Raw genomic sequence first — 22,707 nt, 5'->3', positions numbered from 1 at the left:
ACATTTGGAGTGAACCCAGCATTAGTCAGACACTACTTGAGAGCATGGGTGGCACGTGGGAAACACCCCCCCGTCCCCATTCAGGGAAGCTAGCCCCAGGCCCTACCCCTTCCACTCGAGGTCCCGCCTCTACCTTGCCCCTTCTGCCCTCTTCCCCCACCAGAATCCCCCACCACAGCCAGGGGAGCCCCACCCCAACTCTGGAGCGCCGGCCCGCCCCAGCCCCACATGGCCCCAGCCCTGGAACACCAGCCGGCCCCAGCCCAGCCAGCCGGTCCGAGCACCTGCCCCAGATGCCCCAAGTCCTAGGCCACCAGCCAGCTTGCCCTAGCCCCAGCCCATTTCGGGGGAGAGGCTGAGCAAGGGCGGGAAGAGGAGCTGCCTGGTCTGGGGCCATGGAGGAAGACTGGGATGCAGAAGGGGCCTCAGGGTGGAGCATGGGTGGGCCATGCCTGGCTGTTTCGGGAGGCTTAGCCTCCCCTGGCCCATGATACCCGCCGGCCATACTTGAGAGGAAGAGCCAGCCCCATCTCTTGGGAGGATGAAGATCCACATGTCCCTGCAACAGAGACTCACCAAAGTTCTCCCCACCCCAGATATCCATGGCAGTGTCGTACTTCCCCAGGTGGTTGAACCAGGCTTTGTCGATCACAAAGAGCCCCCCTGCAATGATCGGAGTCCTGCAGAGATACAAAGGGAAGAGGGGACAAGCTCTTACTCAAACATTGGAGCAGAACCCGAGATGCACAATAAGCCACCTCCTTTCTCTCCCTATTCTGCTCTCAGATGGATATATCTGTGAATCTTCCTATTACCTCGAAACAAGGACACACGTCTCAACATGGCAGAGCCATTTAACTCGTTGGCTTGGTATTTTTCTGTCAATCATAAACTGCCTGGCACTTAAAATCAGGCTAATGCACCCATTAGCTCAACTCCTACAAGCCCAGAGTTCACAGCCTTAATTGTAGGCTTCAGAACCAAAAATGCACTTAGCACTTGGAGATTATTTACATGACATGACCTAAACGGCCTTTGTGACATATCTTATTAGGAGCACCATTGCAACAGGGAGAGGAAACCTCTGCCTATTCAACAGGGGATTTTTAAAAGCCATCCCTGTGAGTTTGATCCAGGGTTTCTCAAACTGGGGGTCCCAACCCAAAAGGGGGTCACAAGACTATTGTAGAGGAGGTTGCAAGAGCAGCGGCTGCTGGCTGGGTGCCCAGATATGAAGGCACCACCACTATCACCAGCGCAGAAGTAAGGGTGGCGTGGTGGGGGGGGCAGTTTGTCCCTTTTTGGGGTGGGGGTCATCACAGCTTGAAATATTTTCAAAGGGGGTCCCAGCAAAAAAAGTTTGAGAACCCCTGGTTTGATTTTTATTTCAAAACAGGGCTACTTTTTGCCTTCCAGATTAGCTGAGGGTATCAAAAAGAAGTCATGTGGAGGGGTTGGAGAGAAAGAGGAGAATCATTTTAGGAGTACCACCCATTTGATGGGGCAGGCCCCATTTCTACGAGCCTGTGCCAAGTCCTGCAAACATGTACTATTAAGATGCATTGGATTTGTCTCAGGTCTCATGGTCTTGCTGCACCGCGAGGGGGCTCCAATTGTTTTTGCAAGGCAGGACAATCACAGAAATGAGATGGGGCATGGGGAGATGAACATGAGCTCGTTACAAGAACCAAGGTAAGAAGTAACAAGATTTGGTTCCCCATGGTGTGTGTCCTCTGCATCATTTCTGGACCTCTGAGCTTTCACTACCACATTCCTTATTCCAAGCTGCACATCACAACAACAATACTTCTGTTCAAGGACCGGACAAAATACCAGCCAACACCATACCTCAGCCAGCAACAAAGGGTGATAATGAGTAAGGTGAGGCACTCCCTCCAGCCCAAGGGATGAGGACAGATTTTTTCTCTTCCTGGTTTGATTAACTCTCCTGAGATTCATCACTCACTTCCTATTACATTCAGACTTGCTGTCCACCCCTTAGGCAGCTTAGAGGGGCAAGGCTGGTTGGGAAGGCGTGATCTGGATCACCTGCTTTCATCAAGGGTTTCACCCTTTTTCAAGGATTCCTCTTGTTTTTGGGTAAAATATGGAGTTGTGAAAAGTAAAGTAAGAGTCTTGGTTGAGGGGAGAAGGCTGGATGAACTAGGAGCCTTCGCCTATTTTTACTTAGCCTTTTGGGGAGGAGGGAAACATGTGGAGCCCTTAAGCCCTACCTTATTACAATAATAATAATAATAATAATAGTGACCCTGTGTTGTAAAACCCAAAGTAAACTGGAACTCAGGACAGATCCATCACACTCAGGACTGTTATGGGACGGGTGGGAGTACCTATCCATCTCCTCCATGGTGGCCATATGTGTTAAACCAGGTCCCTAATTAGGTACTTAGATTTCCTTCTGGACCAGCTAAATAGAACCATGTGCTGTATCTACAGAATTGGGCAATATCTCCAGTCAGGGTCATATTCACAGCTGGTGAAGTCAATGGAAAGACTCCCGTAGACTTCAATGGTCTTTGAATCTACTCCTTAATGTGCAAATTTTCCTGCAAGTGAAAAGGGCAAAATCAGACAAGGCGCTGGATGGTGCCTAGCTGGCACCAACTTCCACAGGAGAAAGCCCTCCATTCACCCCAGTTTTCCCCCCTTCGCTGCCGTGCTACTTACTTAATGGGTTCTGTGGGGTCAATTCGTTTGGCTTTCTGCTCTGGGGAAAGCTGTTCCCATTTGAAATGTAGACTCCAATCAAACCCTACAAACAAAGTAGAGAAGGACCATGGTGAACTTGAAGATGGACACAAACTAGGAGACCACCAAACCCATCCCATAATCAGCACAGAATTGTTTCTGATTCTCCAGTTTCAAATGACTCAAACAATGGGGCTGCAGCCAGTTCTCTTAGGAGACGATTCCAGTGTCTAACACATTTAAATATTACAAACAATAAACTACATTAAAGGAAAGTTACATTGCAATATCCAGCACTCAAAAGTCAGGAAGTGCCAGAAGAAAGGTGGCCTATACAGCCTTAATTCAGCACCCTTATGCATATGCATTAGGATACAGTCTTTAACTACATGAGCACACACTATTGTCTTCACAGGAGCCCTGCCTCATTCAGTGAACAGAATGGACAGGGCTCAGTTGATGATCAGCAATTTAATATTTCATTTTACCACCATCGTTCAACATGTGGGCCCATGGCCTTATTTATTTATTATGAATTTCCTCATGGGCTTTTGTATGGTGCTCATTACTGTAATACTGGAGGGGTTCACAAGCATTAGCAAATTTACCTTCACGTCCCCCTATAGGATGATGGGGTGATACTATTAGGGAGGAGAGATAGCTCAGTGGTTTGAGCATTGGCCTGCTAAACCCAGGGTTGTGAGTTCAATCCTTGAGGAGGGTCATTTAGGGATCTGGGGCAAAAATGTGTCTGGGGATTAGCCCTGCTTTGAGCAGGGGGTTGGACTAGATGACCTTCCAACCCTGGTATTCTATGTTCTATCCTCATTTTACAGATGAGAAATGGAGGCACTAAGGTCCAAAGTGTACATTAACTCTGGGGGGCCAGTTGGAGAGACGTAGGGCCTGATTTTTCAGAGTACTCAGCATTACACCGCATTTTGAATGTTCAAAGCACAGATCTTATCAATTTCAGTTGAAGTTGTGAGTGCTCAACACATCTGCAAATCAAGACAGGCCCCAAAAATTGAGGAACACCCAAGTAGTGACCATCTCTGAGAAGTCTACTTTAAGTGTCTGGTGCAGCATCACACAGGAACTCTGTGGCGGGCATAGAACCCAATTCTTCTAGCAGCATTCAACTGCCTAAACCCCAAGACTCTCCCCTCCCTTTCTGCAGTCCCCTGCCTCATTCACTACCCACCTTTCAACTCTGCAACAAATGAAACAGAGGCTCTCAAACTACAGCCTCCTTCACTGCACAACCCTGGTTCATTCTCTACGCACGTAGGAAATGTTGCATGTTCTGGGGCTTCTAGACGGGAGGTGCAGAGCAGAAAGGGTCCCAGAGACAGGAAACTCAGAGAACCAGCAAGTTTGCAGTGAGGTCCAAACTAGAGGCTGCCTCATCTGCTGAGCCCCCATCTTGAGAAGAGGGATCAAAGATTGTAGCAAAGAGGCAATGAGCCAAGCCTGTCTGAACTTGAAGAATGGCTTTGGTTCTGTTTATAGAACTGTATAAATTGCCACACCAGAATACATTCATGGTTCATCTAGCCCAGTTACCCCTTTCTGCAGAGGCTATAGAGACTGGACTTCAGTACGGGCCACCTCTCCTCCCACACAAACCTGTTAATCTGTCATTAGTCTCATCATAGCTTCCATTTGTCTCTGTTAAAACCACCAGACAACAAAGCCTGGTAGATAGAGAGTCCCTGCACAGAGCACTAGCTGGCACTTTCTAGAGAAATCCAAGGACATGAATAAAAAACTCCAGGGGCGCATGCAGTGCAAAAACAAGGAGAGGAGCCACTCTCTCTCTCTCTCTCTCAGAGTAATCAGAGAACAGCATTCTCCAAGGAAGGACGAGTCATTTTGCCATTTAGCAGAGGGAAGTCATATTTCAGTGCCTGATTCTTCACTGTGTCACTTTGGTTTTACACTGACATATATCTGGCGTGACTCAGTGGGAAAATCAGGCAACCAGAAATGTGCAAAGCTCAGAAGGGAACTTCAGCTAACAAACCAAATTATAGCTGTGGAGATATGCATAGCAATACTATCCCTCTATATCCCTCCCCTTCAATGACACCTGGTTTTCTCTGCTACTAGGGGTTAGTTTAGATGGAATACTTCCCCAGCATGGCCACAGCACCCTAGTAAGGAACTTCATTCCCTCAAGTCAGTGGTACGAAGACCAATCTAGCCTTGCAAACCGATAGAGGGGGAAACGGTATTTTTAGCATGCCTTGCACAAACCAGCTGTGTATACAGAGCGTTATAAATAATCCTTACAGTAGGGAGCTCCGACTCAGTGCCTCCTTCACACTGAGTCACTCCTTCTCCACTTCCCTCCGCCAGTGTCTGCTGAGCATAGTGCCTGACAGATCAGCATCACCCAACAGAGAGTGAGCACAACACACACTCACCTCCTCTCAGGTCCGAGGAAGCGGCCACGTAGGCAAAAGTGTCCAAGTTGATGATGTCGATAACTGGACTGACCACGCGGGTTGGATCCTGAGAACAAGGAACAAAACAACCCATGACTTTTGACCTGGTGTAACTTCTCCTCAGAAGCCACCTCAGGAGCAGGGTGGTGGGAAATCCTGTATTATGGGCAAAGATATGAGGAAGCTGGTTTGCCACTGAGGTCTGGAGTCCTCTACTGATCCATAGGACAGACAAGTCAAGGGGAGGGCCAAATTCTTAGCTGTGTTCACTGGCTGGAACTCCTGATGTCAATCCAGTTTCTGGTGGACTGGTGTCCATATCACAAGAGCAAAACTCACCCTTGTTGGCTGTCTTTTCAGAAAGGCTAAGGGTTGAATGGAAGCATCCGCTCATCCCTGGAGGACAAGGTTGAGGGTACACTGCCAGCGTGGTGTGGGGGGAAGCTTATACTTCCCCTATTATGAACAGAGGACTTAGTCTCCAATGCGTCAAGCCAGCATCTTTCACTAGCTCTAAATTCCCTCACAAAGAAACCCGGACTGCATAGGCTGTGGGTGGGTTTTATACCGAACTTGGCTCAAGAATCTCTAGCTGAGTACAAAACTCCATCTTTCTTTTAGAAATTCATCAATTAATTTCCCCCACCTTTCCTCCTTTCAATTATTTTTATTGAATTTCAAAAGTTAAGCCACAAGCAAGCAGTTTAAAGAATAGACAAAACAAAGCCAGCCAGTTAAAACATACAGAAAAACACTACATATCATAAATCCGCAAAATTACCATTCAGCACTGCTTTTGTCAAAGGAGGGGTAGGGTTAAAAAAAGAATGAAATGATGTTTAATATTTGGTACTAGCGATTTAATTAACATCTTGTTATAGGAAAAGAGATTATACAAACAGTTAGGGACAAAAATATCTACAGGAGGATGAGATTTTGACAGCTTTGACTGGTCTCTTATCTTCCTTTTTCTTTTCAAAAATCCCAAACTCCAATTATAGCTCAAACTTCAAGCTTTTCCCCTCACCAGATCAAATCGCTCTTCACAGCCATGCAGACAAATGCGTCTTAGCACATGCAGGCTTGCTCTCTCACTCTGGGAAAAGATTTTGTTTTAGAAATCAGTCCTAACAAATAGGAGCTATGTTCTGGAGCAGTCACAGGACAAAGGAGCTGAGCACTGAAAGTCATGCTGCTCGGCCATATTGGGGACTCAGGCTTTATACATCGGAATGATAATTCTTGGCATTGCTATGACATTGTCTATCCGAAAATCTCAAAGCACTTGTATGGACATTGATGAATTAAGGATTATAACACCTATGTCAGGTCAGTAAATATTGTTATTCCCATATGGTAGATGGAAAAACTGAGGCACAAGAGATTAAAGACCGACAGACACTCTGTACCTCAAGGTAGCACTCTGGAACCCCCATATTCACCACTGCCATATAATCACGATATATTTTGTAATATACTTTTGAAAGTCTTGATTTGTTGCACATTAATATCCTGTTAGATTGTACATGCTATCATTGTATGTGAAGTTATGAAGTACTGCTAAATATGCTACTGAAATATGCTGTGAGGTTGGGAGATGCCCACAGCCAGCCTTTCAGTTGCAACAAAGGAGGGGCCAGACAGCATTAATGGCCCATCAAGAAGAATCAACTATCCCAGAGACTTCTCAGAGAAGGCACATATGCAGTGGAGCTGCCTGACCCCACCTCACAGCTAGGATCTTTCTAGCAACTGGAAGAAGGTATAAAGAGAGGCAGTGGCACTTGGCTTCTTCCCCTCCCCATCTCAACACCTGGAAAATCATCTGGAAAGAAAAAACTTGGAACTAAGAAGATTGGTCTCAGGCTGTAAGGGGGTCCAGTCTGTGTACTGAGGAACTATAAGCTAACTGTACCGTCTGTTAACATGGGACTGTTTGATTCAAATTGTCCATTGTCTGTTTAAGTTAGAATTAGACTGAGAATTTATTGTTGTTTCTTAAATAACCAATTTTGATCTCTATGCCTGCTACTTATAATAACTTAAACTCTCTCTTTCTGTAGTTAATAAATCTGTTTTATATTTTACCTTAAACCGTGTGTTTTGGTTGAAGTGCTTAGGAAATCTCAGCTCATGTTAACAGGGGCTGTTGCACGTGCATTACCCTTTTGTCGGAGTGGCAAACTAGGTAATGAATTTACATTGGCTAGGCTTCTGATCAGGGCAAGACGGTACGGTTCTGGGGCATAGGGCTGGAGCTGAAGGGAATCGTCTGGAGCTTCTCTATTGATAGTTCATGAGAGGCTGGGAGATCATTCATGTAACTCAGTTGGGCATGTCCCTGCCTGTGGATGGCTGTGTAAGTGCAGTGCCTATCAGAGGCTTGTACCTTGGCATCAGCACCACAGTGTGAGAGGCAGCCCAGGTTGGTGGGACAGAGAGCTTAGCGGTCCCACAGTCCAGGTTGCACCTTGGAGACCCCGTCACAAAGTCCCAGTCCTGCTCCTGATTAAGTCAATGGCAAAACTCTCAATCACTACAATGGGAGCAAGACTGATCCCTAAGTGGCTTGACCAAAGCCAGTGCACAGAGCTCTGACACCCAGACTGTGTATGAACCCCAAGATCACCCTTCCCCTCAAACAGCACACCTTTTTGCTGGAAGCTTTTCTACCTCCTCTTTTCCCAGCATGATGAACTTTTGAAACTGATTGAAAAATCCTTAATACAAGAATCCAACCAATACAGAACAGAAAGCCAAATAAGTGACCCCAGAGGTTAGTGCTCTGCACTAGGAATGGTCGGGAATTTTTTTTCCCTTCCCATGAATATTTTTTTTGAAGCATTCAACATTTTTCCTATCACAAATGAGGACGAAAAGTCAAAATCTGACAAATACAACCCCAAAAATGTTTTTTTCATTTGGGGTCAGTGGAAACATTTTGTCATATTTCATTTTGATTTCACCTTTTTCTTTTTGTTTAACCTTTTTTTTTTTTCAGTCTCTGTAGCTTACATTTCTAAACAAAATTTTTTTTTCAAACCAGAAACCTGGATGTTTTAATTTTGAAAATGTCAAAATGAAACATTTCGATGATTTTGAAACCTTTGGTCTGAACATTTTTCAAGTCAGGAGAGTCGCTGAACCTGCCCCTGTTTCACAAACCATTTTGGTTTTGATGAATTGGAGTTTTCAACCAAGAAAAAAAAAAAGTTAATGGAAAATGTCCCAACCAGCTCTACTCTGCACTATGAAATGAGAGATCTCTGTCCATTTCTCAGCTCTGATTTCTGGACAGCTGAACCAGCAAGAGGCTGAGGAGAGGGTGTCTCAAGGTTGCTTTCTAGTGACCCTTCTGGTTGACCCAAAGAATGGCACTGATGAGCTCACTGCAGGAAGGTGTCCACGAGACAGGGCAAAAGGATTTAAACCCAGGATGGAGAGGAAATCAGAGGATACTGTGTATGAAACTTATGTTGAGGAGGAATGATTATGTCTGGTCATTATGTTAACATTTTACCATGAGCAACTTGCTCATGAACACATTTAGAAAGCCATAATTCATGTCCAGATTGGATTCTCCTCATCCTCATTACAAAGCAAAGATTCTTACAAGAAAATCCCCATGAACATTCTCTGTGTTTCTCAGCAGAGAGAAATACTGCAGGGATTTTAGCTTTCAGTGACATACTTAGAATCTCTGTGCCCGAGTGGCCACATCTATACAGTAGGGATAATGATCTTACCCAGCGTGCACAAAGGGCTTTGAAATCCTGAAAAGAAAGGCACTTCTTAAAAGCATAGCTACTATTTGATTTATAGTCAACTTTTACTTTAGTCAGTTTCACCTTCTGGCTCTCACATGGCTAGCACAATGCTGCACTGTTGGGGTTGCAAAAATTTCAAGAGCATGTTTACCTCTAAACCTCCATATTCTAAACCACCTCCCCACCCCATATTCTCAAATTCTTAATTAGAATTTTCAAAAATTCATGAACGCATTTCTACTGATCTTGTTGTCACACAAACTAAATTATATCTGCAAGTCAATCATGCATTGTCCCTTTAGAATGTTCTTAAAAGTCAAATAAAATATTTCAATGGAAAAGGTTTCAGAGTAGCAGCCGTGTTAGTCTGTATCCGCAAAAAGAAGAACAGGAGTACTTGTGGCACCTTAGAGACTAACAAATTTATTAGAGCATAAGCTTTCGTGGACTACAGCCCACTATGCATCCGAAGAAGTGGGCTGTAGTCCACGAAAGCTTATGCTCTAATAAATTTGTTAGTCTCTAAGGTGCCACAAGTACTCCTGTTCTTCTTTTTTCAATGGAAAAGGAAACTTATTCCAGCTATTTGGGGCTACAACTACCAATGTTGACCTCTCATTAGTTTGAATGGTTAGCAAGAAGGCGGTGGACATCCTTCTCCCTTTGAGGTGGATTCATGCAAAGTTATAGCTTAACATCCCACCTTAGAGCTCTCTCCACAGCCTGGGAGAACATGCAAAACTGTCAGGGGCTTCAGATGGAAGCGGAACGTCGCCATCCGCTGGTTCATTATAGTGGCATTAGCAAAAGCCAATTTTCAGGTGAGCTGATTACGATTGATTCTTACTGTAAAAATGCCTTAGGCTTGATAATTACATTTTAAGAAAAGTAATTCAGTTGAAATAAATGGGTAATGGTTTTAGATATAGCTCTATAAGTAAAAACGAGAGACCGTGTGCTTACACATTTGTAGTCGTAAACACAGTCTTGTAACATGTGCATGCACTCTCTCTCTGACACACACACACACACACACACACACACACACAGCTCCTTTTATTTTGACATTTGCCGAACACCCAGAAACCTGCCTGAACAGCTGCTCTGCCCAGTGAAAAATGGGAAGTGACATGCAGAGTGGAATGGTGCTGGGAGCGAAGTCAGATTCATTTTGGGCCAGTCATTCTTAATTTGCTCGAGACTTACATTTTATTACCACAAAGACCATTCCTGCCAGTAACAAAGCAAGAAAAGACTTTTTATATAACATTACTTACCACTGTAAAAGAACATGGCAGGGAATTGGCCGATTGTCTTTCCAGCACCTGCCTGAAGGTGGCAGCAGTAACATTTCATACAGTTCCGTGATCAGTATCTTAACCCCAGTGTACAGGATGGAGGCAATGAGCCAGGTAACTAGGACACTAATGGACGGGGGTCACGGACCCCTTGGACCTTTAAAACATTTCTATCAAAGGGTCACATTTTTAAAAAGAAAAAAATATATTTTCAAAAAATACCCTCCAATCCTGGCCTGTAGTACTGCCCACCCCTCCACCCCCATCACCCCTCGGTATTCCAGAACTAGGTCCCCACCCAGCTCTGAGGTGCACCTCAATCCTCACTGAAGCACCACCTACAGTTCCATTTCTGCACACCCCAGACACCTTTCCTCTAATGCATCTCCATCCTGACCCACAGCAGTGCCTGCTGATCCAGCCCTGGGCTCCCCACACATAGCTCGGTCAATGCCCTTCACTCCTGACCTGCCATAACACCTGCTATTCCAATCTCAGAGACCACTGAGTGCATCGACCACGCCTATGTGGTGGCTTCGCAAGCTGGGGGAAATGCCCACTAGGAAGTAGGATGAACCCACCATGCTGTCTTTGTCCTAAAGTAGGATTTAAATCCAGGTCACTACAAGTGCGGACCTGTCAGTGGATTAAGCCACTGAGCCTTCTTCTAGCTCTTTAAAGTCCTACTTGACAGTGATCTCACTTGTCCCAAAATGTCAGCAACACCCTTCAACAAAGTCCCTGTCAACTTCTAGGGAGTGACTGAATCCAGGTCCTCTGCAGCATGACCAGCAGAGAGTGCTAACCACAGAGCCAGCTTCTACTTCAAGCCATGCACATATTTAAAATAGAATTACAAATCAGAAGTTAGCAGAGGTGATGTTTGGCTTTAATGCTACATTCAAACCATGCTCCTGCTGCTCGGTTGTAATGAAACTCCTCTGGCATTGCTGCCTCTGCCATCCACATTCATCCATCACATCGACTCTGAGCATGAGCTACGGTCCCTAGCGCTGCAAGGGAAATGCAGTCCTGACTGCCACCCTGCTCTCTTTCACTCTGCCAGAACACGTCAACGGGAAAAATGCTTTGCTTTTGAGTTAAAATGCAGGGAGGAGTTGGCTGGAGAAGGAAAACGTGGAGGGGGAGGAGTGTTAAAAGGCCATATCCAGGGTGAAAAACAATCAGTGAAATAAACATTAGTAGAAGACCCTGTAATGGGGCAGGTCAGAGGGGAGTCTTTATAATATGTAAGTGTCATTGTGATTACATCAGTATTTATTAGATGTATTTTAGTGCCACCTTCAGTCAGAGTTCGGGGCCCCATTGGGGTAGGCATTGCACAAACACAGTAAAAAGGCCTGACCCTGACAGCTCACAGGTTAGGAAATTAACCTGGACCTGTGCCCCCACCACGTCACCGAAGCTTCACATAGAACAACATAAGTTTGTGACAAGGGGCAAGGTAGGTTTGTGAGAAGATGCTGCAGGGTGATGAGCGAGACAAGGGGCAGGATTATGGCAAAACAAGCCCATTTTTACATAATATTGTGACCTTACACAAGGCATTTCACCCCTATATGCGCCAGTTCCCCAAAGATATGTTCATATATTTCATAATAAAATATACAAAGAACTGTTTTAATCATGAACAACAGTATTTACCAGGAGACACACATAATAGTAACAATAATGATCTTTCTAATGATCCATAAACACTCATCTTCCAAGCACAGTTAACCACCCAACTAATTAAAATCTGCATGCGATGGCCCTGTGAGGTGCATACGTATAATTATCCCCATTTTACAGAGGGGGAAATTCGGGCACCGTGAGGTCCAAGGTCACAGGAGTCAGTGGCAGATGTTCTCAGATGCTACACCGAACCCACAAGATCACGCCACCTTTTATTTGTGGCGGGCAGGGCGAGGAGAAAGGTGTTTCTAGTAGAAGGAGAACATCATTGTCTGCTGTGAAATCAGCAGAATTTAAACCTATTAAATCCATTTATTAAAGTTTAATTAGCATGAAATTAAATTCAACCCTTATTCAAACAGACCTAAATTATCAGTATTGGGCATTTTTTACATGAGCCTAATTGAAAAGTCCCTTGGAGCAATGCCCACCTATTCCCCTTTCACCACTCAGCATTTGCTTCTCAGCAATTGCAACCGGGACCCAGGGGTTCAGCTAACTTGATTTGCACACACACACACTGGCCAGTTCCTTGCCTCCTGTCTCTGCAACATACCCATCATCTGGTGGGACTGACTCACTATTGCACAGCCAGGGTAATCCTTCCGACTACAGTAGCAGTACATCAGGAATGAACTAGGCCAACTGGGATCACCAACGGAGCAGGAGAGAGAGAGAAAACTCTAGTGCATGCTAAAGAAAGGCTAGAGAGAGAAAACCTTGGCAGGTACCCCACTGAGGGTCAGCCCTGAACGTTCCGACACATGTCCACCACTGGCCATAAGAGAAGCTATTGGTGGATTTTGCCAAGACTTGTGCTAACTGAGTGGTGACCTGGTTTTCTGAGACACTTACCTCTTTGATCCTCTGCAGGAGAGGCAGCAGCCAATCTTTATTCACCTCACAGTGACTGTCTAGGAAGGTCAGGACTCCTGCCTGTGCCATGTCTGCCCCTCGGATTCGGGACCGGATCAAACCTGTTCAGATACACGCAAGCTCAGGTGCAGCACAGATTGCATGCATCTCTGTGCAGGGGCTTAGTGGACTCCCCAGAAGCACATTCTACACCCACAAAATCCTTGAGCCCCGACCCATCCTCCATCCCACATGTGCATACCTGGGGTTTGGTGTGAGCAAGCCACCTCCATTTTCCAAGGTCATTAAAATAAATAAAGGGGCCATTTAGATTACTGATTTATGGCATTTACACCAATTCTTAATTCATGCAATTATTTCTGCTGCCACTTTCCTGGGGAAAAAACAAGACTTAAAATGCTTCAGTAACCCCCATAGATACAATAATCTAATGTGAATTTAATTCAGCTTGGAATGTGTCTGTAACAGCAGTGACAAAGGAGAGGGGAATTTGAACAAATATTTTATCACACCACCACCAACAACCCCCATCCATCCTCCGCCACACACCAGAGTGAGTGAGTCTCCTTAGTAAGTCTGTGGTTTCGGTCTGTACGTTCACTGGATCCACCAGCGACGTTCCCACTGTCCATGGAAGCCGGGTGTAGGGATGGAGGACTGTCCATAACTGTAGTGCCAATCCATGAATAGGTCTCTCTCTCTAATCCCTAAAACTCATCTTGACTTCCTGCTGCTGGGTCCATCTCCTGCCCCGCTGATATCTTGCCCTCTGTGGCATCGAAGATCATCGGCTCAGGATGCTCAGCAGAAACATCTCTTTTATCAAGGAGGGGGACATCTCAAGTGCTGGTCCCAAGGAGCAACAAGCCTGCTGTGTCCATTATAATGCACTTACCCACACCTGGCTGTTGGCAGATGTAGGAGGTGGATATTTGTGTATGTGAGGAAGAGACAGAGGTAAATGCAGTGGGTATATCTAGCTGTGATACTACAGTTCATGGGGAGCTACTCAGACACACAGATTTAGGGCTGGATTGTTTGGTTAATTTTTGATCTCTAAAGATGAACACGAAGCCCTCCTTCCACCAGTTACATCTCTCCACTGTCTCTGTGTATGTGCTATCTACCATCTGTACTACAGTCAAATGGCTCCTCCCCGCTCATTCCTCCAGTACACTGCCCATTTGCCAATTAGCAGCAGCATTAACTAAATGGATGGACCCTCCACAAACGGAAGGACCTGCACCTAGACCAAGGATAGCTGAGAGCACTAAATGGGGACACAAGAATGGAGGAGGTGCTGGAATAGCACCGTCGGTGGTAGTAGTGGTGGGATGAAAGCAGTCAACAAGGAACTGAGGGACGCTGGGAAATAGAAGATCACAAACGCAAGAAGCAGCATTGCAGGGACAGGCAGAAGGAACCCATTGATAATGGGTACAAGAACCTAGAGGAAAGGGACTGAGACATACCCCAAGAATGGAGTCAGAGCAAGAGCGAGAGACAGACAGAAGGCCAAACCCTGGAACCTGGGGCAACCTGAGTGACTATGAGGTTTACTGGGGATATCCTTGTGGACTGGAGAATGGAGGATCCCCTCTGACTGCACTCTACAACTTCTATGGCAGCTCCAGGCTCTGTCATCTAGCTAGGGGCCTACCATCTCCACCACACCCTTGCCCCAACTGCCTACAGGCAGCGTGCAAAGAGCCTCGATGGAGTATAACTCTGTGGTGTACAAGTGGATGTGACCCGTCTGGGCTGGGTTCCCAAATGATGACTCCCTACAAACCTGCATCTGTAGCAGAACCCATTTCCACTGGGTCAGGGCATTCTGATGCCATGGAGGAGCATGTCTGTATGTGGAGTGCATGTGGTGGGGTGTCACAGTTTGGCTGGGAGAAAGACAGACAGAAATCCAGAGAGAGGGCCAGATTGTGACTCACTTACACCAGTGTCAATGCAGAGAACCTCTCTGACATCAAAGGTGCCACTCAAGCTTCACCCCCAGTTTAACATAGCAAATCCAGCCAAGCAGGAGAATACTCAGATAAACCCCCTCTACTCCCCATCCTCCCTATCTCCCCACTCCACAAAATCCCTATAGCTCATGCCTTTGGCTTGCCACTAAAAACATTTAGATTTTTTTTTAATACTGTAAAGCAGCATTAGAAAATATCCATTTAGATTCTGGGGCTGGGTGGCAAAGTGTATCTGGAGGTTGCCAGCAATAGCCCCCCAGGACATACGTTCATCTTCCTTACAGATCTTCTTAATCTTTAAAATATAATTAATTTACATTTTTTTTTAAATTCCCATGGAGGCAGCAGGAGCTGATCTCGTCTGTTTCATTAGAACAAACAGCTTTAAAAAGAAGTCCCCGGGCTTTGTTTTGTCTGTTCTAATTTTCTGGCTAATAAGCTGCAGCTGAGCCTCATTGGATATCTTAATAGGTCCAATCTCTTTGAGTGAGGGGGGAATCCATTTTGATTCCTGGCCCTTCTGAACATCTCTTTTTATTCGTGCTCTCGCTCCTCGGAGCCAAGAGTCACTGATATTTGCAGAAGTCCGGCAGACCTCCCTGTGACCACATCACCCCAACACAGTCACTCCTGCTAACTCAACTGGGCATCCATCTCTCTTCCCACCTCTAGGAACTTCCCTCTCTCTCACCACCCACCTGTGTCCTCACCAACAGGATCTTACCTTCTCGTTGCCTGTTGCGCAAGCATTTCACCTTGGGTAACTTGCCCAGTAAACGACAGTCGTCAGCTTTGGAAACACAAACAGAGGCACACGACACATCAGTGTTGAGGCTATAACTTTCACCAGACGTGGGCCTCACAGGGTAATTAAGAGGGCAGGAAGGATTATTTTTTTCCATGGGTGGCACCTCGGATAGAAACTGGGCTTGATGTTGATCGCACACCTGTGTAAATCATGAGTGACTCTGCTGAAGTAAATGGAACAGCTACCTAGTTGGTGTAAATCAGTCCATTTATTTCAATGGAGTTACATGGATTTACAAGGGCTGAGGATATGGTCCAATAGAATTACAATGTAAAATCGGTGGGCGAGGAGAATCAGGGCTTAGGTTGGATTCTGACCTCATTTATGCTAGTGTAAATCTAGATAACCAGCCACATGAGTAAACCTGAAGAAGAGCTTTGTGTAACTCAAACGCTTGTCTCTTTCACCAACAGAAATTAGTCTGATAAAAGAGATTACCTCACCCCCATGGTCTCTGTTCCCTCATAAGGCAAGAAAACCATTGGGTGGCCTAAAGGGCATGGCCAAGGTGAAAGGAAGGGATGAATGGAGCACTACTGCACTCTGGCAATCTCAGCTGTAGAATGGCTCCTTGGGGGCTGTTGCAGCTGGGTACAATGTAGAGCAGTCCTGAGGTTGCTCTAAGTTAGGCAGGCACCAAAGTGACCTCTGATACCTAAAGGACTAAGGTGAGTGCAAAGGTGACTGACAGCCACCTTTGCTCCCTCTCCCCATCCTGTCCCATGTGGAGCTCTGATGCAGATGAAGATCTAGCCCAACAACTTTCTGCTTTTAGGAAGGTAAGTGCCTTATATTTTTTAGCCAAATAGCTGTCATTTGTTTATTCTATCCCTCAAACATCACACCTATTCTCATCTCTTCCAGCAGACTCAAAAGCTCCAGGCCTGGTTCGTATCTCAGTCACAAAAGTTTCACATCAGTGTAACTCCACTGATTTCAGGGTAGTTGCTCTTGATATAGAATCTGACAAAGCCCAGGCTGGGATGATTTAGGTGGGGATTGGTCCTGCTTTGAGCAGGGGGTTGGACTAGATGACCTCCTGAGGTCCCTTCCAATCCTGATATGCTACGATTCTATGATCCAAAACTCACTGAATTCAACAGGAGTCTTTCCAGTGACTTCAGTGGGCTTTGGATCAGGCTCTTATGCCAGCGTGAGATCAGAATCGGACCCTTTGTGCTTAATATGCACTGCAACCAGCCCTATTTATAGCCTTTGAGTGTTGGCAGGTAGAGAGTAAATTGCTTGGAAAATGGGTATAAGTGTATTTTACATCCTCCTTTTAGTTGCTTTTCTGCTACACCTTGCAGCCCCTTGGTGTGCAAGTTAAAGTGATGCAATGAGCATTCATTGTATCAATTAAACCTGTTCTCTTATTCACTTCACTCTACAGCCCTGATTCTCCACTCAGTCACACCAGTGTAACATCACTGGGCCTGATCCTCAGCTGGGGTCAACCGGCGTAATTCTACTGAAGTCAATGGAGCTTTGCCTATTTACACCAGCTGAGATCTGGCCCACATCCTTCAACAGAGTGACACTGTGTAAAATGGGTGTAATGGAGGGAGAATCAGGTCCCATGTGTAATTTACAGCATCATTTTATGACACAGCTGTAGCTGGCTCACTATGCTACAAATGGTCACTAAACGGATCTGAATCCCTCTCCCTTACACCAGTGAAAATCAGGAGTTACTCCTTTGAAGTGAGATTCTCCTCTCAGGAACAATGGTGCAAATCCAGAATAGCTCCACTTAACTCAAAAGGTGTTCTGGACTTACAGCAGTGTAACTGAGAATTAGATCTACCACAGTAGACCACCACCAGTGTAAAATTGGTGTGGGATTAGAATCAGGCCTGCTGTGAACAGAAATGATTATTTGGTTTCAATTAAAACAGATCCTCTCTTTTGGAGTTTGAAATTCTCATGCAGCATTTGCAACCCCACCCTTTGTAGAAAGGGAAGTGTGAACTGTGGTTCAAAATTAAAAAAAAAAAAAAAAAAATTCCCTTCCTAACACCTTAGATTATTAAAACTGGTAGACTCTCACACAGCTGTATTGATTTTGTATCATACAAGCTACTTACATACTTTTTGCGCATGGAAAATGAAAACAGACATCAGTTTTACTTCTGATTTTAGACAGTGACTTTCAGAGTCTCATGCACCAGTATCATGTGGCAACATATGGGCTGCAAACTGAAGCTGGATGGGAATTTTTCAATGAAAGGTTTTTGGGTTGGAAAATGCTGATTCTTCAAAACCGAAACGTTTCAGGGGGAAAAGGTCACTTATGATGAATTTCCTGTTCCAAAATTTTTGGGGGGGAAAAATTTTTTTTTTTTTTTTTTGAAATTGTCCACACATCCTGCTTGGAATTGTTTTTTGAAATCTCAAAAATTTTCACAGGCTGGAAAAATGGATTTCCCATCCTGTTCTACTGCAAACTCTGCATGGCAATGTTTATTTGTTTAAATGAAAAAAACTATTTCCATTAGAGCTTTTTTAAGACAAAGACAACTTGCGGACGTGGCTCTACTGGCCATTGGGTTTTCTGAGAGCTTCCCAGTACACAGCCTAAATTTTAGCCAGATTTTCAACCAATGCCCTATAGTGAATGGAAACCAGAAAGTGAAACTGACTATAAACAGAAAATGAAGCTGACCAGCCTCGTTGTACTGTCTATCCTGAGTTAAAGCATAAAAATTAAACAGACAGCATAAGCAGGCAAATGAGATATATAAAGTTCCTCCAGCTTAAAGAATCTGTCTCTAGCTCCATGCCCAGCCCCACACCCTCGAATCCCAAACTCATTGCAAAGGGGGCTATATGTGAAAGGTAATACAGCTCCCATGTACTGCCATCACCCAACATAGGGCTGTGTACTCCCCATCCCTTCGCTTATTCTGTCATCCCAACCCAGCACAGCCCCCTTGTGTGCAGTCTGTCTCCTGGTGGTTAAGATATGGAGAGTCACTTACGATCATCGCTGAAGTCATCCACTAATATGATTTCATGGACCAGGTGCACAGGGGTGCGGTTTAAAACACTGAGGAATGAAAAGAGAAAGTCCATGATAGTACCTGAGCAGCTAAACAAGTTACGAGATGGGGAAAGGTGAGAGCTGACCTTTGACAAGAACCAAAAGAAAAAAAAAGGTCAGATTTCCAGTACAGAGGTAGACAATGGATGTCCCTGTGAAGCAATGTATAGGTAATCAGTCCCCAAGCATCAGATACCTGAAGTCACACCTAATTATTCTAAAGAGAACAGAGTTCCTATTCCCCTCTCTGGCCCAGCCCTGAAAAGCCTAGAAACGATTTGCCATTAACCTCAACGGGAAGGGGGGAAATGTATGTTTAACAACGTGCATATTGCAAGCTAAGTTTCACACGGGGTTGTACAACCCTCTTAAAATCCCTTCCCCTTCCCTGGAACTAATGTTGGATTACTGGCAAGGGGACCAACACAAAGCAAAATTACCTATCAAAAACCCATCTTTTCAAACCTCACAGACATGGGAGGAAAAGTCCTGTTTTCACTGTGAGCTGATTGTGATTCAAAGGCTGCAGAGAGGATAACAGCGGTTTTGTATCCTGCCTGTTTAATAAAAGAAAGAAGCTGGAGGTGATAGTTTAAACTCCCCTCCAGGAGTATAGTTATTGTGAAATGGGGATGAAAGCTACAATCTATTCTTAATTATACCATCTACATGTTCTGTCATTGGCAGGGCCTAATTCTCTCCTCGCTTATAGTAGTATAAATCAGTGAAGTCAATGGAATTATACTAATGTAAAACCTGCCTATAGGAAAGGAGTCAGGCTTGACTTTTTGAAGGGACATTCAACTGATGGATTGATTGTTCGTATACAACAGGTGTAAGTCGATTATTTTTTGTCAAGGTTCAAATTTCTTGGTCAAGGTATAGTTAAAGTCCAGACTCTAGAGAAAATAATAACAAAAAACCCAATCATAATATGTAAATAAAAAGATTTTGGGGTCCATTGGATATTGTAGGTAGGTTACAGTCTTAATACACAGGCTTTCCCTTTAAGCCTGGGACCAGTCTCCTCAGTTCAAGTCTTTGTCTTTCCAGCATTCTTGTTGCTTCCCGTGTAGGTGGGGGAGGAGAAAGGTAAAAGCACAATGCCACTGTCCCTTATTTGATACTCTTAGTCCACGTCCCTGGAAAGACACTAGCCCAGGCATGCCTGGAGTGCCTTGCTGAGTCACAGGGTTGAGCAACCCCGACTGTGTGATGCTTCTCTTACAGAATTGTAAATCCCTTTTTTTACAACTCCCCAGTGGATTAATGGTCGTTCAATGCCCTCTTGGGTATGGATCGCCTCCTTTGTTGTCAGTGGAGAACTAGCAATGGAAAATTCCCAAACTTATAACATATTTCAGTAACAACCATATAGCAAAATTCCATAACTTCATACACACTAATGATATGTATATTTTGACAGAACAACGGGTTTCAGCAGTTCATGTTTCCTATGATATCTTATATGGCACGCTTTGTATGAAATATATTATAATTACACGACAGGGTGAATATGGGTTCCAGAGTGCTGCTTTGAGGTACAGAGTGCCGCAGTAGGCTTGGCAGAATTTACTTTTTTAATTTTGAGAGGATAAAATGGATGTTTATTTGTAAGCATCTTTTTAGATTGTTATTGGTTTAAATGTTCAGTTATGCAAAATTATGGATTTTAAGCATCTTTTATTTTTATCCATTTAAATTTTCACAGTTGTGGGAAATTATTGGGGGGCTTAGACAATAATTATTTAACAACAATAGATATTGAGATTCAAAAAGTTCAGGCTTTAGAACCGTTAAAACACAAATTGTCAACATCACATATCAACATGTGCAAAGTAAATATCCTTAAATCAAAGTGTAATAAGTTGTCAAGCAGTGTTTTCTTCCTTTGCCTATTTGTAGATTTCAATTATCGATGGAAATATTTTTCTGTCAGTCTGTTTGTGTGTGGAGAAATTGACAATGAGATAAAAATCAGGCCCACTGTATTCATTACAATCTCCCTCTCACACACCACTCCTTTATTTCACACTCCCTATCATTTCTTTACTCTCTGTCCCTTTCTGCTCGGCTCCCATCTTGTCTGTTCACTACACTTTGCCTCTCTTTCTCTGAACCCTTTGCCGAGGTCTCTCCTACCTGATAAGCAATAAAGCATTTTTATTAAAAACAAACAAACAAAACTGTTCAAGCTGAATGTTCAAACCCACAGTGTTCAAGTGGGTTCAGAATAAGTTCACCCCCTCCTAGGTGGCACAACATTGTATGAGGAAGTGATGCCTTACCCCACCTTGTCCTTTACGGAGGGTCTGATACTGCAGGGTGCTGAGTACCCTCAAATCTCATTGAAATCAATGGGAGCTGGGGGTACTCAACCCTGCACAGGATCAGGCCTTTGAATTGCACACAGTGAGCTAAATTCTGCAATCACTGACACTAATGCCACTGAAAGCACCATGGGTATAAAATCAGAGCAACTCCATTGGTTTCAAAGGAGCTAGCCTGGATTTACACCAGTGAATGTGAGAGCAGAGCTGGTCTCAAGCCTTGTAGGGCCAGGTCTTTGCCTGGTGTAAATCAGTGTCGCTGCACTGACTTCAGTGGAAGGACGCCCGTTTGCACAAGCTAAGGACTGAGCCTGGAAATGTGATATTTGAGTGACACTAAAGCCTTGATCCCAGCCCTGGTGCACAGTAAGGTTATCAGGGAAATATTCCCACCCACTCTGTTGCACTAGCTCCTCCAGTGATAGCAAAGGTGGGAGCTGCACTAATGCGGACAAGGCCCCCAGGGCTGCTGGCCTTTTTAACACCCGGGGGTTAGACAACACAGAGTTCCAAACGCCCGCCGCCAACACAGCCACAGAGCATTAGCAAAAGTGTCTGGCCACCCCTCCTCCCTCCAGAGTCTGCATGCAGCCATTTCCATGTGCTGTTCCTGCCTGTCGAGTATCCTTTTTAACAATTATTATTATTAATAGGTTTGTCATAAAAATACTAAAAAAGCCCAAACGCAGGAGCTGAGTTCAGCAAATGACTGCAGCTGAGCGTCAGTACAGAGAGACAGGAGAGCAATAGCACACTCGGTGGAATAGTTAACGGGCGCTGATCGCCTGGAAACCAGACTTCGGGGACCCAGCAGGAAAAGAAGAATTGTAAAAGAGTCAGCAAAATAAAGAAATAGATAACTGAGCATGGGGGGGGGGGGAAGAGGGGGAATAGTGCAGCATAAGGCTGCCTAACCTGGTAGGAGGGAAACATTAGTGGGGCTAGTTCTGCTTTTACTTATACCAGCAAAACGTGGGAGTCACTTGACTGGAGTCAACGGAGTGGGTTGTATTCTCAGATCTGCCCCTTACTACCACTCCACCTGGGAACTGGCTGCAAGCCACCAGCAGAGAATTCCCCACCATCGCTAGAGGGAGGATGGCCCAGTGGTTAGAGCTCTAGCCGGAGACCTGGGTTCAAGTCCCTTCTTTGCCACAGACTCCTGGTGTGATCTTGCGCAAATCATTTGACCTCTCCGTGCCTCAGATCCCCCTCCGTTAAAATGGGGACACAGCGTTGCCCTATCTCACGGGGGTGTTGTGAGGATCAATACATTAAAGACTGTGAAGTGCTCAGATACTACAGTAACTAGTAGTAGCCTTAAGCTGGGTGTGCTCTTCCTTCTATGAGTAGGGAGCATGTTGTGGGCAGCAGGGGCTAGGGAGGGGTGGAGAGCAACACCAGTCTGGCTAGCCTCCATTGGAGTAGGGTCCATTAAGGATCCTGCATCAGTGCTAAAAATTAAAAGCAGCCTGGAAGCTGCTCTAACTGTTGGCTGCAGCTGGTCCTCAGTGTTAGGGAGACAGAACAGGGGAGAATCAGGCCCAATGGAGTTACACTGAAGTAAAACTGAAGGACACCAGAAGAAAGTTAGGTCTGAATCCCTGCTCACTGACACCAGTTTCCTCCCAGCGTAACTCTGTGGACGTCAAAGGAATTATCTTTATCCTGAGGGAAGCGGGAGCAGATTCCAAGGTACCAAACCGAGGGGAAATAAAGAGAGACTACGGGCCAGATTGTGTCCTGCTC

At 45.0% G+C, this 22,707-nt stretch overlaps 1 protein-coding gene across 1 annotated transcript in view; it reads right to left on the bottom strand.

Moving 5' to 3' along the window:
• Nucleotides 1–22,707, bottom strand: part of GALNT14 (polypeptide N-acetylgalactosaminyltransferase 14) — a 193,982-nt gene that overhangs the window by 29,876 nt on the left and 141,399 nt on the right. The window contains exons 4-9 of the mRNA XM_054023906.1: nt 18,567–18,634; nt 15,502–15,567; nt 12,775–12,896; nt 5,139–5,226; nt 2,689–2,773; nt 577–680 (exon numbers count right to left, since the gene is read on the bottom strand). Of these exons, the coding sequence (XP_053879881.1) occupies nt 577–680; nt 2,689–2,773; nt 5,139–5,226; nt 12,775–12,896; nt 15,502–15,567; nt 18,567–18,634 (533 nt within the window). The remainder of the gene's footprint in view (nt 1–576; nt 681–2,688; nt 2,774–5,138; nt 5,227–12,774; nt 12,897–15,501; nt 15,568–18,566; nt 18,635–22,707) is intronic.

Source organism: Malaclemys terrapin, chromosome 3 (genome assembly GCF_027887155.1).
Source record: "Malaclemys terrapin pileata isolate rMalTer1 chromosome 3, rMalTer1.hap1, whole genome shotgun sequence".
In the NCBI taxonomy this organism is placed as follows: Eukaryota; Metazoa; Chordata; order Testudines; family Emydidae; genus Malaclemys; species Malaclemys terrapin.
The sequence above is the reverse complement of the archived record's forward strand: the minus strand, read 5'-3'. Positions and strand labels throughout refer to the sequence as shown.